The sequence below is a fragment of the Cryptomeria japonica genome, chromosome 6 (genome assembly GCF_030272615.1).
Source record: "Cryptomeria japonica chromosome 6, Sugi_1.0, whole genome shotgun sequence".
NCBI lineage: Eukaryota > Viridiplantae > Streptophyta > Pinopsida > Cupressales > Cupressaceae > Cryptomeria > Cryptomeria japonica.
The window spans coordinates 259620563-259638282 of NC_081410.1; the positions used below are offsets into that span (position 1 = coordinate 259620563).

The 17720-nt window shown below is 36.2% G+C and overlaps 1 protein-coding gene across 4 annotated transcripts in view; it reads right to left on the reverse strand.

Annotated features, from left to right (window-relative positions):
* Positions 1 to 17720, reverse strand: part of LOC131037463 (uncharacterized) — a 134548-nt gene that overhangs the window by 35201 nt on the left and 81627 nt on the right. For all 4 annotated transcript variants that reach the window (XM_057969630.2, XM_057969603.2, XM_057969617.2 and 1 more), the window contains 5 exons: positions 16272 to 16398; positions 10289 to 10353; positions 10008 to 10182; positions 9284 to 9478; positions 9091 to 9138 (listed from right to left, as the gene is read on the reverse strand). In XM_057969630.2, the coding sequence (XP_057825613.1) occupies positions 9091 to 9138; positions 9284 to 9478; positions 10008 to 10182; positions 10289 to 10353; positions 16272 to 16398 (610 nt within the window). The remainder of the gene's footprint in view (positions 1 to 9090; positions 9139 to 9283; positions 9479 to 10007; positions 10183 to 10288; positions 10354 to 16271; positions 16399 to 17720) is intronic.

Here is a 17720-nt window from a genome sequence, read left to right on the forward strand (position 1 = left end):
CAAAATCTCCCCTTAACAAATGAAAAGAGGAGGGTTTATATAGGCACCCCAATACAAAGCAATGGTCCAGATTGATCCATGATCAACGATCAAGATTAACAAATAAAACCCTAATTAGGGTTAATTGCAAAAGTCCAACTAACTTTCAACTGATTGGTTATTTATCTTTGACACGTGGCACAAGGAGGAAAAGCCACTTGGAACATAGATGACACTAACACTTTGCAAACTAATCCATGGGACCAGATTCCAAAATGTGATTCCCCTAGTCTCGTTCTCTATTAGCAAATGCAATGAACCTGGCCATCAACGAATTGAGTTCCTCCATTGCTATGTTTGGCAAGGCATCCAATTGCACTCCTATCATGTCCAAGGCCTCCATACATTGGCCAAAAGTATCCCCCCACTTGACTTCCTACCTTTGAAAATTGTTTATGTAAATCATCAGGGAAAACATGTCATCTAGCTGATCTTCTTTGATAACTTCCATTTCTTTGAGATACACATTTTTCACGCTCTCCCTCAATTCTTCCAAATTTAAACCATTTGCATCACTAACATCCTACCTAGATAATTTCTCAAGTGATCTGAGGATCTTGAGTCGTATCCTGTCAAATGAGTCTTTGACATCCATGCATTCTTCCTTCATCTTATCAAATGCTTTCTTCCTTACTATCAAGGAACGGTACCATCTATTGTAATCATTTGAAGCCCTTTCATCAATAACACCCTCCTGAATCAACATCTGCACTGACAACTCTTTCAACACTCTTAGACGAGGTATCTCATCTTCTACATCCTGGAAGTCTTCCCAATTCTCCTCTACTTAATGAGTTTCACTTATGAACATGACTATTCTATCATAGGTTAGAACACACCTCTCCAAGAATTGCTCCACTTGCTTTGAGGTATTTTCAGCCCACCTCCTTGTTGCTTGACTTGTAATTCTCATTGCTTCGAGACTATCAACTGATTCCTGAGGAAGGGAAGGCAGTGGAACGAATGTCTCATCTTCTTGTCTTATTGGAGCAGCCACCTATTGAATTAACTTTACAAGCCTCCTATTCTCCACCTCTAACCTATCCTTCTCTTTTGTTTTATCAAACTTCTCCTTAATAGCTCTTGTTGTATCAGCCAACTCTTGGAAATCTTGATCTTTTGTGGTTGGTCCAATGTCAAGTGTTGTGAACTCATAATCCATAGGGGTAACTTCATCTCTAGGCTTATCACCCTTTGGAACCGTCACTTGCAAGACCCTAGATCCTATATCATCCTTGGTGATTTGAGAATACTTCTTTGGTTTCTTTGGTACTTTAGCTTTGCCAATCCTTTCTAAGAAGTCATGCATATTCTCGATTAGCTGGACCTCATTTGCCGGCTTGGGCTTCTTCATCAAACTCTTTGCCAACAAATTTGGCACAGTAGATAGCTCCAAGCATGAGTGTATGACCCTCTTCTATGTAAGCTAGGATTTCAATATCCTCTACATCTTCAAGCATGAGTGTATCACCCAGTTCAATGTAAGCTATAAATGGATAAACTTGCTCTTGAAAAGACTCTAGGTATTCCTCATTTTGAAGTTCAATTTGCTGTTCACGGTATGATTCATTGTCTACAATGGATATTTCCTCCACCATTCTGGTGGCTAACATGCTTAGCCGATTGAGTAACACTAGCCTTTTGCTTCCTAGACCCAGACTCTTCACTAGTAACTTTGTTTCCTTTTGTTTGAGAGCTTTCAACCATCTCTTTCCTCTTCCTTGAACCTGGAACTTCACCGTGAATATCCTGCCCTTTACTGTTTTCAACTTCTTCATTCTGACCTGAGGTAACCCCAACATTGTCTAACTTGGAGTAGGTAAGAGCAGCACCTTCTTTCCTCAACCTATTGATACTCTATGGAGTTAGCTATGATCTCTTTCATCTATATATTCAAATCTGTTCTCTGGTTGTAACCAACCTGGTAATAAGATGGGTTTATTTTTCTCTTGTTCATATTGAGGATGCATATAATCTCGATTATCTTTTACTTGATCAGGAATAGGAACAAGTCACATTTCTTATAAAATCCACTAGAATTCTAGACCACATCTTCTTCCTTACCCCAAATTCATCTTATCAATTTGGACCAATAGTCCTCCAATTCCACTATATATTCTTTCTTCTCTCCATGAACTTTTGGATGCAAACCAAAATTTGGTCTTTCTTTCTATCCGCCCAACTTGTAAAATTGCAATTTTGAATCAGCTGTCTTGGCTGCTTGAAGTGAAGAACATAAATCTTAAATCTATCATCTTACCTATCACAATAGGAAAATGCACCCCTTACTTGTGTTCCTTCTTCTGAATGGAGTCCAAGTGAACTAATTGTCTTGCAACCTCGAGCATGACTACCTTGTCTATTGGGCACCTTGGAAGTTTGTATGGAACATCTGAAAACCCTTGAATCTTTATGTAGGTGAAGGTTGGAAATTGAATGAACCATGATACATACTTCTCGATTAATGCCATGGCCTCTTTGGATAATCTCTTGTGAATTCCTCCTTGAAGCAATTAGGTAGTGTATATGAGAAAGGCATCATTAGTTATCTCGTAGTTATCCTTATAATGCAATTGCAGGCGAGGATAGCAATCATTCACTTTGAATTGGTTACTCCTAGGTCCCACTTCTCTTTTACATATCAAACCTCTATATTTTGTGTATCGGTCTCAAATATACACCACACAAGAGCTCATGCAGAAATCCTTTGTTCTTTCTAAGTTTCTTAATTGGATGTCCAGGTTATCACTTATCAATTTAGCCCAATTTATCACTTCCTGTCCCAAGACAATCTCCTCTACGTATGAGAACATCCACACTTCAAAGTATGCACCTTGGGAGGTACCCATGACCCTATTCAGCATGTGAATCATATCACTATATTCTCCTTTGAAGTCATAGATAAGCCTCTTGGGTAACTTGGAATGATGCTTCTTTTGTTCTTTAACCCAATTGGTATTGATTATGCCCATGCAAGCTTCTTGTGCTTGATCAAACATTGATTGTGATTCTTCTTGATTTCTACTCAACATCTTCTGGCAGCAAGGAATACCAAACACCTCCCTAACCAAGTCTTCGATGAGATAGGCCAAGATCACTCCATTGGGTGCCCTAATGGACCTTGCTTGTGAATCATAACTCTTGGCACATTCAATCATCAACTCACTGCATTGAACTGCAGGTGGTAAACCTGCTGCTTGATGCAGTCCATACTTGATTATGTTGGTTGCTATGGATGAAGGCATTTCAGTACGCGTGCCAAACAGTCTTTCCTTTTATTGAGCCAAGTTGAATTGTTCAAAATTAGTGTCTCCAACCTTCTTCCATTTGGATGACATTTGGGATTCAGGATAAAACCCCTTAATGACCTCCTTGACTTGAGTCCTCCTAATTCCTTCTCCCATATTCCTTGGTGCAAACATGGTACCTGTACGAAGCTTGAAATTAATGACTTTGTAAGGCAACTAAAACACAGAGGAAAACTAATTAATTCCAGGATTTCTTAAGTTCTGATTTTCCTGTGAATTTCAGACATTTTAATCTTCTAAAATCAGAATTCAAAACTATGAATGCTCAAACCTTGACAAAATCTGGAAAAATGGAATTCTAAAACCTGATTTTTACCTTTTAAGGTGGTCTGATTACAATTGGAAGTTAGGGATATCAATCCACTACAGATCTGGAAATTAAATTTCAGCCCCAAAATCCAGAGAGAAAGGGAGAAATTCTGCGATTTTGTCCTCAAAGTATGATCACCAAGGCCGAATATATGTCTGAAACTTCTTTGCCTATAAATGATGAAGGCTTTGCTTGGTTGATCAGCCCTTCCAATTCACTAGTCTGCTGTTGCAAGGTCTGCCTAGAGCAAAATCTAACTTGTGAGTTGAATGACTATTGCTCCTCTCTTTTTATAGACTAGTGAATCCTTCCTTCAGGAGGTCAACCCATGCTTTCTATCTCTTTAAAAAAAAAACAATAACTCTAGCCTCTCATAAGCGATTTGCAAAAAAAAACGATAAGTTCTTTGCTTTCTTTCCTTAATGAATTTGCAAATAAAGCCATAAAACTTGTTAATTCCTTTCTTGAGCGATTTTGGCAAATAAAACAATTGATTTCTTTTTGAATAAAATATTTAATTTTCCCTTTCTAGGAAATCGACCTCATGAAGGAATTATTCTTCCACTTCTAGGCGGATTTTTGTATTTAACCTCAGTTACTTCTTCACTTGGGAAATTCAACCTCCAAGTGGATTTTCCCTTTTACTTCATAAGGAATTTTTATGGACTTAGAAACTTTTTGGAAATTTGAACCTCAAGTGAAATTTTTCTAAGTAGATTTTTTTACTAAGGAGGTTGGACTCCATGGTCTAAACACAAATTTCCACTTCTTTGTTTGGGCGGGATTAGCACTTTCAACTGGATTTTCCTTTTCTCAATGGTGGATTTCATGCCTTCAACAAGATTTCATATTGAGAAGGTCGGACTTTATGTCAACTTGTGGATTCTTTACCTAGACATCATACTTAGCCAATTTCTTGTGATCTTCCATTAGCATTCCCGACTTTATCCTCTGGATTCGAAGGTGGTTCCATATCTGGTTCGTTCTGGATGAATTCTCCTAGCTTGACACTTCTAATGACTCGATAACTACTTGTGATCCTGAGAAAAGCAAAAAGCAACTTTCTATTTTTAGAAAAAGTAGAACAAAAGAGCAGGTTCGCGGATTGGCCCCAAAATGCCAAAAATGAAACTTTTTGAAAAAGCAAAAAACAAAAAAAAAAGCAACTTTCCTAAAAAATAGGAAGTTGTCAAAATTGATCCCAAAAAATTGTGTTTTAACCTTCGACTTGTCTGAGCACATCCATAGCATCAGAACGCTCTTTTGATCATTCTTTCTCCTTGTTGATTTGATGACTCCAACTTGACTCATTTGCAAAGGCGAGAGATTGGAGACAAAACCCAAGATGCCAAAACACTACCCTAAAAAGCGAAAACAAGGGGTTCCCCCTTTGCAACAGGGCAATGTGTGATTACGTCACAACAGTACCACAATGTCTTTCTGATATGATTTAAGAAACTCCTGTCAACATCCCTCTTCACCAAATTCAAGGATTCAAATATTGTCAAATGTTAATGTTTGTGTGCAGAGTTTCACTTGCTTTAGAGTCCAAACTTTGAGACAAGTGCAGAAGCATCATTTTACAACAACAATAAGATAGATTTCTAGCAGGGACATTTCTAGCCAAAATAAGCCTTCACCCACAAAAATAAATGAAGCTTTCGAATTTAAACATTGGTTTTTAATGTAGAAGTATCCTATAGCATAGAATACCATTTAATTCCCAATATAAGGAATTTATGTATTACTAAAAAACATCAAATGTCGAGAAATTGTAAAACGACCGAACATAAAATAGAAATTAAGTGCAACAATGTAAAATAAAGTTTCATTTGGCTAAGGGAACAAGTTATAATAAGTCGACCATATCACTACCAAGGCAATTTAATATTGGTAGTTGGCATCATTTAGCTTGACCAATTTCTCACATCATACAATTGAACTATTGACATACATCATATATAGCTTCTCTATTCCATTCAACAGTGCAGAGTCTATCCTTATAACACCATACAAACATCATTGTTAAATATGCAGTTTCTCGTGCTTGGTGTACGACCCATTTCATCCCTCGCCATACAGCGATTGAAAGTTTTCCAAATCAAGGTACAAAAAACTCTCCTAGCAACTCAATGTACGATAGCACATCGGACGATGTCCACCTCATTTCATTCGGTCAACCTCATATTTCCCCGTATGCACAAGAAGTCTTCTCACCATATGACGATGGGACATACAACAATATCCATTCTTCCGCCTATGCTAATTTTCCTTGCATGTCATGCAGACGAGACCATTTCAATGGGTGGACGCACAAAATTGTTCATTCCTCAACATGTCTTTCAAGCATACCGCAACATGGATCACTCCTCTGGCATTTCCTTGTGTGGCAACCTTCCATGGCATGCCCCTTACTCCTTCGTACGTCAATCATTCCATCCTTTCAACGATTTAATTACAATGGAGTAGCCGCCCAAGTTTTGCATTCATTTCACCATCTTGAGCAAATTCTCCAATAGCATACTTCTAAATGGCCAGGCAATTATCATAACTGTTTTTTGAAAAGGTATTGTCTATTTAAACTTGATTGTGCACTCCTAAGAGTATATAAATATAGTTTCCAGATATTAATGCAGCACTACAAGCTGAGAATTGCATCAGGCAAAACCAATTAAGGAAAGGAGGTTGAGACTACAATAGATTAAATGAATTAAGAAAGTCTCACTAGCAATGGGTGTCGGATGTGGCAATAGAACAATCCTAATAAGCATGTGTTGAAAATGGCACTACAAAATGCGCAGGTAGACAAAGCTGCACAACTCCCATTCTTTATTTCTTAAGAGTTCAAATCATATTTGAAAGCAATGTTGGCGAACTACAACTGACAATCTCATAAATCAGTAATCGATTGCAGAGGTTGCCAAGTTACCATTTCATTTAGCCTAGTTTATTTCACCAGGGTGTTTGGTATACCTTCTACAGGGGTAGCTATTTGCAAGCTAGTAGGGAAGAGAGCCCACAACACAAAGAGACCTCCCTTCACCAAATATGTCAGCCAAACTTCACACAAGAAAAGGACATTATATGGAATGCCAGAAATAGGGGGCTACACAAACACTTCTTGGCTCCTATCAAATGGAAATGCGTGATGGACTTGCTGAAATGTCAATTAACAAGTGCCAATCAAGCACCCGATGTTGCCATAAGACTTCATAATTGACCTAAGCATGGGTCAGGTATATAGTTGCACTAGAGTGCTATCTGAGAGAATCAAGGAATTCCTCTCACAAAAACACAGGGCATTTTACATGACAAAGTATGCCATCACCCTATTTCTGGATATCCTTTATAATCAAGTCCTTGCTAACAAATGGGGCAAGGACTAAACTATATTGTAGCTTGACCCCTCATGGTCGACGGCATTTCATTGGACTACCTTTGACATTCAGTCCCCCAATTAGGGAAGAAGCACAACCGGCCAGAAAGAAACGAAAGCATAAGGATGTGTCAAGCGAAGGAAGAGATAGTATGCAAGATATTTATAAGCCTCTTGAGTTGTCTTCATCCACATCCGCCACTACAAGGGATCATTTTGTAATAGATGAGGTGTCCTTGGTTGTCAATGCAAATCCTTGGTCCCACTACAGATTGAAATAGAAGAGGTTATCTCGCTCAATGATACTGTCGCTTCGACATTGCCAGTCGCATTGCCAGGATTGCGAGCTAAACTAGCACCATTGCCAACCAAATCCTTTCCAATGCCTTATTGATCCCTAGATGGAATCTCTCAATGGAAGACAAAGGTTTTTCGTTCTCAACTTCAAGAAACCATTGTGGTTTTTGTCCTTCTGGTAAGAATTTGGCCACATGCACAAAGCTCCAAATCTCCACCAAAAAAAATAACTTTTGAATGAAAAAATGATGCTCCAATGAGACTTCTAGCCCACTTTTATAATCATCTAGGGAAACTTCAAGAAGTCACAAATTAAAATTACTTTATAATTTAATTAAGCCTTATTGCTCTGAAAAGCAATTTATTTCATTATTTAAAAATTCCTGAAACATTAGTCAGACTATTACTTTAGTGTAAATTTTAAAATAATATCAAACACCTTATGGAAATCTTGCCAAGATGCCAGAATGAAAAATTGATCATGTCGAAACATAATTGATGCTGAAGGATGATAACTGGAGCTGAAATGAGCACTGGCTATAAATGGCAATGTTCTCCAATGTCTAGGGAGAACAAAACCAAAAAAAATCAAAAAATACTAGTGCCAAAATGAGCATTTACTATAAATAGCACTACATTCCAAGGATTGAGGACAAACCCAGTGAAATGCAAAATGACTAGTGCAACAAGCACTTACTATAAATAGTAGTGTCCTCAAAGGATTGAGGAGGACAACCCAATAAAGCCCAGAACACTACTAAAAGTGTTGTCACCAACTAAACTCCAAACCATCACCATTTGCCAAAAAACCCCCGAAAGTTGGCCAACACTTAAAGAACAGTATGGTGTGAAAATGGTGACATTATAGTGTAATTTTCTGATTTAGTTCCTATGTTCTGTAGTGATGGTCTTTTAGTGAAATCAATCCCAAAAGTTTAATAATTGAAGATGGATAACCAATGATTTGGGAAGTAGTTGACAAAAGGATGTTTAAACAAGTTGCCAGGTTTTTTGTGTTTTCTAGGCAGTTTATGAAAGAATTTTGTGAGCTTCTTCTTATATGAAAACAATTTTAGTTAGGAGATTATAAAGAAAGATGAGTTAATAGGGTAATAGGGCTGTTGCTCTGGAGGGAGTGGGGAAGATGTAAACATTCTCCATACAAAAAATATTTTTGAAATTCATAAGAGAAGAGATGAGATACTATACACCATGTGAATAAATGATGAGAGGCCAAAGAGACCCCATGCATTATTTTCTCTGAGAAAGTTGATTTCTTCAATAAATGCCAATTATGTATACTTTGTGTTCTACGCACGGCGAGAAGTATGGATATGTTTAGAGCTGCAGGGATATGACTGCCATTCAAATTAGATTATGTCAGTAAATGAAAAAGGGTACAATTTTATCATATATATATAGTCACCAAAGGATGTGGACACGATGACGGCAATCTTATCCATGTTCTATACTGTAATTTCTAAGAAATAGCATCTATTTCAAAGAGTAACAATATAAATGAAGGAAATGTAAGCATGACACAAAAGAGAACAGAATAGTATGAATTTTATTCAAAAGCCTCTAACCACTTCTCTCATCAAACTCACTTTCAGACTTCCAATTATATATTGTCTAAGTTCTATTGTCTCAAAAGCTAAAAGTTTGACAGAATGTTTAGTGGGTGGTGAAACAATGCAACTCAAGGAGAAAAATAGGTAGCAATTAAAATGAGTCAACTCATGTCCAAGGAAAATATTCACCTCCTTGTTGACAAGAGCCAGAAATGCTGCACGCTCCCCACTGACTGACTGCAAAAATGTCCACAAAGTGTATTAATTCAACTATTTGATTTGGTCATAAAATGGGTTTCCTTATGTTGCAAATCAACACTTCAATTATATTTTGCAAAACAGAACGTAAGATCTTGAAAACATTAGTCACAAAAAATCTTACAGAAGCTGAAGCTAGTACAGCTAGAGCACGACTAAGCTTGCAAAGTCGTTCCTCTTTTTCAATAGCTTTAGATTTTGCCAGCTCTTGGGCTTCTCTAGCGCTTGCAATATTCATCTCCTGCAGAGCAATATCTTGTTGAGAGGCTGCTTCATCCTTAAGTCGTGCCAGCTGCTCCTCCTCTTTCTCTTCCTCCTCCTGTAAGAAAAAAGATGAGTCAAGAAAATTACTTGATGGGTCGTAATGCAATGATCATCAAATTCATGGTTTAATTTTGAGATATGCAACACTGACAGCAATCAAAACATGCCTCTTTCAGCTATGTTCTCCTTCCACTCTTTCTCATCCTCAATAACATGCTGAGCTTATACTTTCAAATATTTGTAATAGCAAAGCCAGGATTATCAGATATTTCATTATTTGTGTTATTCACATTTCTCGTCACATTAAATCAGCTGTAAAAATTGAAGTTATAGGTTCTATTTACTAGAATGAGTGTTAAAAACCAAAAAAATCACAAATCATACAATGCATGTGAACTGATATGTGCTTACAACCCTTATTAGGTTGACACGATATTCACATAACAACTACATCATCACTAGTTACACCCATGTTGTAAACAACTATTTTGGAGACATGAACAATTCAAACACCGTCAGCAAGACTTCAAAATACAATGGCAACTGCAGAAGCATAGTTTAGATTGATTCAGGGTAAATCTAACCTTAATGAGTTCCTCTTGCATTTCCAGATACTCCAATTTCCTTTTACGTTCTGCAAGAGTATCTTCACTTGGAAGTGAAGTGGCACCAACTGTGTCTACCACCTCATCGGGAAGGGAAGAGAGTGTAGCTTGAACTGCCTCTTCTGGCTTCATTTTTCCTGAAACTGTAAAAGCTCTGCCAAAGATAACAGCCCAAAGAACAGTTCATGGCAGTCAATTCAATAAACCTGAACAAACAGGCAAGAATAGTCATATTAAACAATTAAAAAAAGAATGAGTACCTGGACAGAATGAGGAGAGATGAAGGAACAGAATGATTAAGAGATAGGTCCAACCAATCTCGCAGCTGTGCACATAATGTAAAATGAAGATTCAGTTAAAAATTCAATGAAAAATACAGGTTCAAACTTATCAATGCTCTTCCTCACATGCAATTTTAGGGTTGCTTGTAGCATTTTTAGATTTTTTTAATAAAGCTGTAAACTTCACTAGGAAGGGCTACATGTTATTCATATAGTTGTACAAATAAGATATAAAAACTATCACATTAATAAAATGTTAACAAGAAGGAACTGAATACATTAATCTAAATCTATAAGGATGAAAATAAGCTGTCGATCACTGGAACCAATTACCATGTACAATCAATCAAAGGAGTGGGTGAGGCCTTCCAGACAAACAAAATATAAAGGAATAAAAGTTGCTATCATGTAAAGCTAAGTGCTTAACAGATGTAAACAACAATCATAATAGCAATGACAACACCAAGCTCAATGCTTAATTCGTAAAAGTTTGTAAAGAGTACTACCAATGAAGCAGAAGGAACTAATAACAGGTTCCCAAACATACAGGCCTAATTTCACCTTTAAGAAGCAAATCACTAGAATTCTCATAAGATCTCTTTCATCTGAAGCAAACTGTGTTGAGGGCAGCAGTATTTTCTACAAGTACTCATCTAGAATAATAAGTAAAACTGTGTACTGAATGATCTCTACCTGTATGTAAACAATGGCATGGAAGTTATATATGCAAATTCAGTCAGATACATCCAGCACAATGACTTAGTATTTACATAGAATAAACATCAATTATTGACTTCAAACTAATTATAGAGTAAACAATAAAAACTAACCAACATTCAGTTTTTACTGTGTAGCCATGTGAACTATAAATCAGCTCCTTGCCATATAATGAACCCTTCAGCATGTCCAATGCGAGATGAATGTGAGTTACCCAGATGGCCACCATAACCCATGTTAACAAAATCCTTCCTAAGAAACCATGCAAAAATGATGAAGCCATCTAACATGTTAGTAACATGTCCATTCGCATTGTTCATCTTTACAAAGGACAAGCAGGAAACCAAAGTAAATTTAAAAAAGAGTACCTCTTTTGGATTTGAAACATTGAGCTTGACCTAGAGCTTTCTAAATTTGTCAATATATTGTTGCACAAATTGACCTAAGTCTTGCCAGAGTTGTACCCATCAAGCCAACATATTTCACAGCTATCTACATCCTTTACAGCAGCTTGGAAATATTCCCACCACGTGACATCCTCATCTATTGTTGCAAGCATATTCTGATCATTATGCCACCAAACTAGGGATAAATATGTCGTATGAACCTCGGCCAATTGGATCTTCTGACAGCTCATAAGGTTCAAGCAGGCTTTGAAATATATGTCAAGGCTATGCATTCAAGAATCCAACTACTTGGCATCAAAGCTTCCATCAAACTTTGGAATGGAAAACTTCATTTCTAGTTGAAAACCAAGGTTTAAAACCATACGCCAACTAGAGTGCACTAGAGCACCACTCAAAATGTTACAACTAGATCTTAGAATGCAAAGCTTTAGCTCTCTGGTTGATTTTGCAAAATCAGCTAGAGGGTGCTCATATTCAATGACTCTTTCGATGCTATATATCCTTCGCAGGAGCCATCTCAAATCAAATATTGGGTAGATTTTTTAAAAATCTCTTTTTTACCAAGTTTTTGTACTGTACCTTGTGAAGGACATCACTTTTGATCCATAGCTCCAACCTTGACAACATTTTTTTTTATTGAATATCATAACAGGTTGGATGAAATAAATCGATCCATGATTGGTTGCTGATCATTTAAACTATCAAAAGCCACTCAAAAGACCTAAAAATGAGCTCCAAGTTTTCACAATGCGATACCTTATAAAAAGAAAATGAAAGTCCAACAAGGGTAATAGGTGGAAACCCTCAAGGAGAGTGTAATGTCCCCATTTTTAAGCAATATTGTTCCATAAGTGTTTGGCCAATTTCCAACCTTTTTGGTGATCTCCAAACCTCTTGGAAGAACAATCTATTTTTAGAAAGCCACTCGATTGCCTCCAATAATCACCCCTAGTCTTCATTATCACTTTGGTATGATCAAAATTGCAAAATTATATCTTTTGGGTGCTTTCCACAACTTGCTTATATTATTGAGTTATTTAATTATTAATTCACTTAAGTTGTCCAACATTTTGGAATTATTAAAAGGGGTAACTAAGTGTAATAGCTCATTTTAAAGGTGTTGAAAAGTTATTTCTAATGGACGCCTTAGGAAAAGGACTTTATTCAAGAAAATATTTTTATTCCTCAAAAAGGTAAAAAGTGCTCCATAAAATTAATTATTTTATTTTATAAAAGGAGTTTAAAGCAATCGAGGAAAAAAAGTAATATTTTATTGCTTCGAAAAGTTATAAAAGGAGGTTGAGGGATCATTGTTTGGGGGGTGCAGATGAATTTGATTTTGCTTCTGAATTCTAGAGAGAACTTGTGTTCTTCTCAAAAACCGTTGAATACGAAGACCTCTTTGAGTTTGTTGGTTTTGGTGGTGAAAGATCTTCCCTGGCTGGTTTATGGTGGTTTCACTTCTGAAATCACATTGGAGCTTCAATGGAGTTTGTTGTTTTCTATAGAGATTTAAGGGTTGAAGATTTTACAAAGAATTGGTGAAGGTTCGTTGAAGATTTTGTAGGATTAAAGTGGTTTTGACGGTGACTAAAAAGCCTTATTCCAGGCCCTACCGTTCATTTTCAGAAGGTCATACACCATAGGCAGGTATAAGGGTTTGATGATCATTATTTCCTTTTTCTTTAGCTCCAATCATACTAATTCTTGCAGGTAGTACAATAATGTTGGACAAGTTAATAGTTGCTGGTGCCAACATAGTTGAAAAACTCAAACTCGGCTGGCCCAAAATTCTTAAAAACTTAGGAATCACCAAAAAACACCAGAAAAAATCAGCAATAACTCGGAAAATTTATCAAAAATTTTTAATTATGTTATTTTTTTAAAATATTCTCCGAAAACACATATTACTAAATTTGTTGAGCATATTACTAATTTCCATCATATATAAATCAAAATTAGAGTTTAATGCATATCATAGACCAAAAAACAAGTTCAACCCTAAATGAGTTACAATGCCACTTCCACTAGCCATGTCATATATAAAAGTTACCCATCTAAAGAGATTTTTGGCAAGTTGTGTAATAATAATGTCTAAGTAAAGCACACTCGAGAGTTATATCCCAAATCCTTCTCACCACCTAATTATATTCAAGTTTCTTATTTAAGAAATCCAATAACTAATGGGGCTTTGTGTGTGGACACCCCCAATGGTGTTGAGGGACAGTAGCCCTCATGATGGTCTGGGGGCAACACCCCCAACGGAGTCAAGGGGCAGCAACCCCTCGTGGGGTCCAGGGGCAACACCCCAAGTGCACTACCTATCACGATATAGGGTGGGGTTGAAGGGCAGGGTCAAAGGGCAGAGCCCCTGTAACCAAGCCTAAATTAAGGCCTTTGAAACCTTTATCACCAATGAAAATCATGTTATTTTTAACTACAAGAAACTAAAACTCAATTATATGAATTTGGACGAGTTTTTCAAGGAAAAATTGCAATTTTTTGCATTTATTGGGCAAGTGACTCGAGTAGCAAATTGGCTCATGAGTACTTGCAAGTTTTGTGAGTACTTGGCGAGTTTTGCAAGCTTGGTTGCTAAAACATTTCACCTGTGCTGGCCAAACTATTCATAGGCTGGTGTGAGTGTATTGGGTCAAGTCATTGACCCTTTGAGAGCTCATAGATACTATTTGGCGGCGTCTAAGCATTGGAAAGCTGGTTACAATCAATGGAGGTGAACTTCATTATATTAGAATGATAATTGGTTGACTTTGTGGGCTGATTGTGAAGTATAAGCACTGGTCTTATGTCTGATTTGACTGATATATATCAGCAAACTGATGAGCACACGGTTATACGGAGAGGGGAGGGGTGAATCAATATAACAATATTCTTTAACTTTTTAAAACTTATTAAATCACTTCAAGATTTAATCAAAATTAGCACATATTTAAAATCAAATAATGAGCAACGCAATTTGCGTGGAAACCCTTGCAGGAGAAAACCACGGCCAAAATATTGCTTTTATTAACCTTCTTTATACTATTTTGTAGGCCAAAATATCTCTTTTTAAAAAAGGCATGTCTTTTCAATGTCTAATGGCTGATTCTAAAACATAATTGTTTTATTGCAAATTAATCTTTTGCTGTCCATATTAATTATGCATTAAGCGCTTCTTTTAAATTGTCTTTGTTTATTTACCAACGAACACAACCCTTCCTTTTGTCTTTTCCTAAGCACTGCCTTACAACCTTTAATCATTGAAATCGCCACTTTTTAAACGATCATAATTTGCTGCCTTATGCCACGATTTGTATAAGACATTTTTGTCTTATTCATTTTTTGTTTCATTCTAATTTTGTCCTACTCTTCTTCTCTTATTCAGCCTTTCCTTTATACCGAATGCTGATTATTTATTAAGATTAAATTACTGCTGTTTGAAAGCTGCCATAAAATATAATGACTGTTTATTATATGTTAATTTTTGCTTCTTTCTTATAAATCATTGCCTTTCCATCAATTGATCTTTCTAGCTTGATTAATATATATATTGACATCAATGACAATATTTCAACACAAATGTGTTTATCAGACCTACAACATTCATGTTATCTCTTATCCAAGGTGTCTATCCAGTTTGTGGTCATTTTGGTGAGTTTGGTGAGCTTTTTGGGCTGTTGTTTGGTTGTCCAAGACCTGTAAGCAGTGTTAAGTTGTTTCAGATCTGTTCATCCATGCAGCAGTTCACAATGTGTTTCCAACCCTGTTATGGTTAGCCTAGCTAATGATATCAAGTCCTACACTTCTGGTTATCACATATCAGTGGGGGTTTTGAAGACATTTCAGTCCTTTTTGAGCAGATTGTGGAGTACTGTTGAGTAATTTCAGTCACTGGCACTTTGGGGTGTGAATGAATGCATTCCTATGTGATTCTAACACTTACAACAAGCACCACAGACTTATATTTCCCTGTTTCAGCATATTTTTCAGTGGTGTTTATGACTGAAAACAATATCAGAGCTGTTATATTTCAGCCAGCAGCTTATGCCATGATTCCTTAACGTGCTATGATCATCCCAGCTCATAAAATCAAGGTACTCCTCTGATGTTTTCCAGTTGGGTGTGGGAATATATATTTGGGGCTTTGGGAAAGTAACTTATCAGAGCTCTATTGTATCACCTTGTTTATTTTGTAATAGCATTTTTATGACAACGGTGATATCATTGTCTGACTGCTTCTGTTGATGCTCACTTATTGTCAAAAGATTCCAAAAAAAGAAATCTAGGGTGGTTATCAGAGACTAAATCAATGGGCAGGAGATAAAGATCGAGAAAGGAGAACCAAAAGAAATCCTCAAGAAGGCTAGATCTATGGCAACCAAAGATGACATATTTAGTAAAAGTAGCCAAAAATCTTATAGAAGACCATATCCAAGGCAAAAATCAAACAGCTCTAATACCAATTTATATGAGCACACAAAGAAAATCACAATTACAAAAAAAACACAAAAAAGCCCATATCCATTCTCTTTCATATCATGAGTTATAATGGTGGGAATAGCTCTTTTTGTCACATGGCTCCATGTAAAATCTTCCCTCCCATCTTTTTTTTCATTTTTTTCTTTTTTTCTTTTTGCCACATAGAATTATGTGAAAGTTGAAAATAAGAAGGCTAGTTAATATAAGTTAAAAATAAGCAGGCTAGCTAATATAAGTCAAATATAAGCAGCAATTAAATTAATTCGTTAGACCATCAGCTCAAAAACAGCTCCTAAAATTATTAAGTTGCTCCCGTTTGGCAAATTTAGAAAGTTACTTGCAGCGGATCATTGTGTTACCTGTTGTCGCATTTCCTCCACAGATAGTAAGCCTAGCTTTCCCCGATCTCTACAAGCTTGCCTAAGTTCAGCTTCAGAGAGAGACTCGATGCCCTCACTTTGTATCATCCTATCATCATTTTTTATCCTACACACAATATCAAGCAAACAACAAATATTTTGAAGAAAATTCACATAAAAATATAATATCCCAATAAATCCACCAATGCAGAGGTAAATATTAAAAACAATAATATCATGCAATTTCCATGGAATCCTCTTCCATAAAACCAATATCAATAAGACTAGAACCCAAATTATTCAACTAATAGAGAAATAGTGAAAACATATTTCACATGCATAATGTCATATTTATTAGTTACCAGGACAAAAGCCAAGTATATAATCAGGACAATTAACATTTATCTCTTATACAAGGAATTGTGATATATTTCTTAAAATCATGATTAGTAAAGTATTTGCTAAAAGAACTCTAGATGAGAAAAGCATTCAATAATCATTTTTTTTCTACAATCATAATTCATTTGCCAATATTTAATAGAACACATTCACAGAAAATCATTTAATCACTTCACAGTTCACCTCCACTTCATTAGCAAATTCACTCGTTAAATTCAAGCTTCCTTTATTAGTTTGCCATACAAATATGACCACCTTGTAGTTCCCACACATAACAATATCCCTTCATTGTCTCTTCAACAATTGCATACCTATTGCTTTTTCTCTTTTTTAACAGCCGAAAAAAAAAAGTTAATCAGGCCAACCACAACTGATTCTAAAAGAGCACATCTAAAAGAAGGTGAAAATCCAAAACAAGTGTTAAAGAGGCATCAAAGTTGCATTGACCTTGGTCAAGGAATAACATTCATTGTAAACCTAGTAAAATGATGCGACATTTCACAAAATCTTGTAGCTTATCCTAAATTCTAAATGACTAAACTGGTCTTATCAATATTCGCTTGTGAGTTATTTGATGCTAGTAACAACCGTTCAGAAGGTTGAACACAAAAGCTACTCATACAAATGTCATGCTACTGCCATGAGATCATTGTTTTTCCAAAAAAGATCACAGCCTTCAAAAATCAAACATAGGTGGTGGAGTAAATGATAAATGCTATTCCATGTGAGGGGCTGACCAAGGCAAAGGAAATAAAAAAGGAGGCAGCAATTTCCTAGAATAGAAGATATTTAATTAAAATAGAATTAAGGTTCAGGCCAGCGATTACGAAGAAGAGTTCTGACTCTTTCAAAGGGCAGAAATGATTAAGTCAATGAAGGTGGGTGACTCAATTCTTGTGAATGGTGGTGACTCTTTCACTATAAAATATAACAAAGAGATCATTCCAAGGATTCAATCATCACTCTATCAAATCAGCATTCACCAATATATCAAACCAGCATTTATTACATCATCACTCATCAATCATCTAATCAACAATCACTTAATCA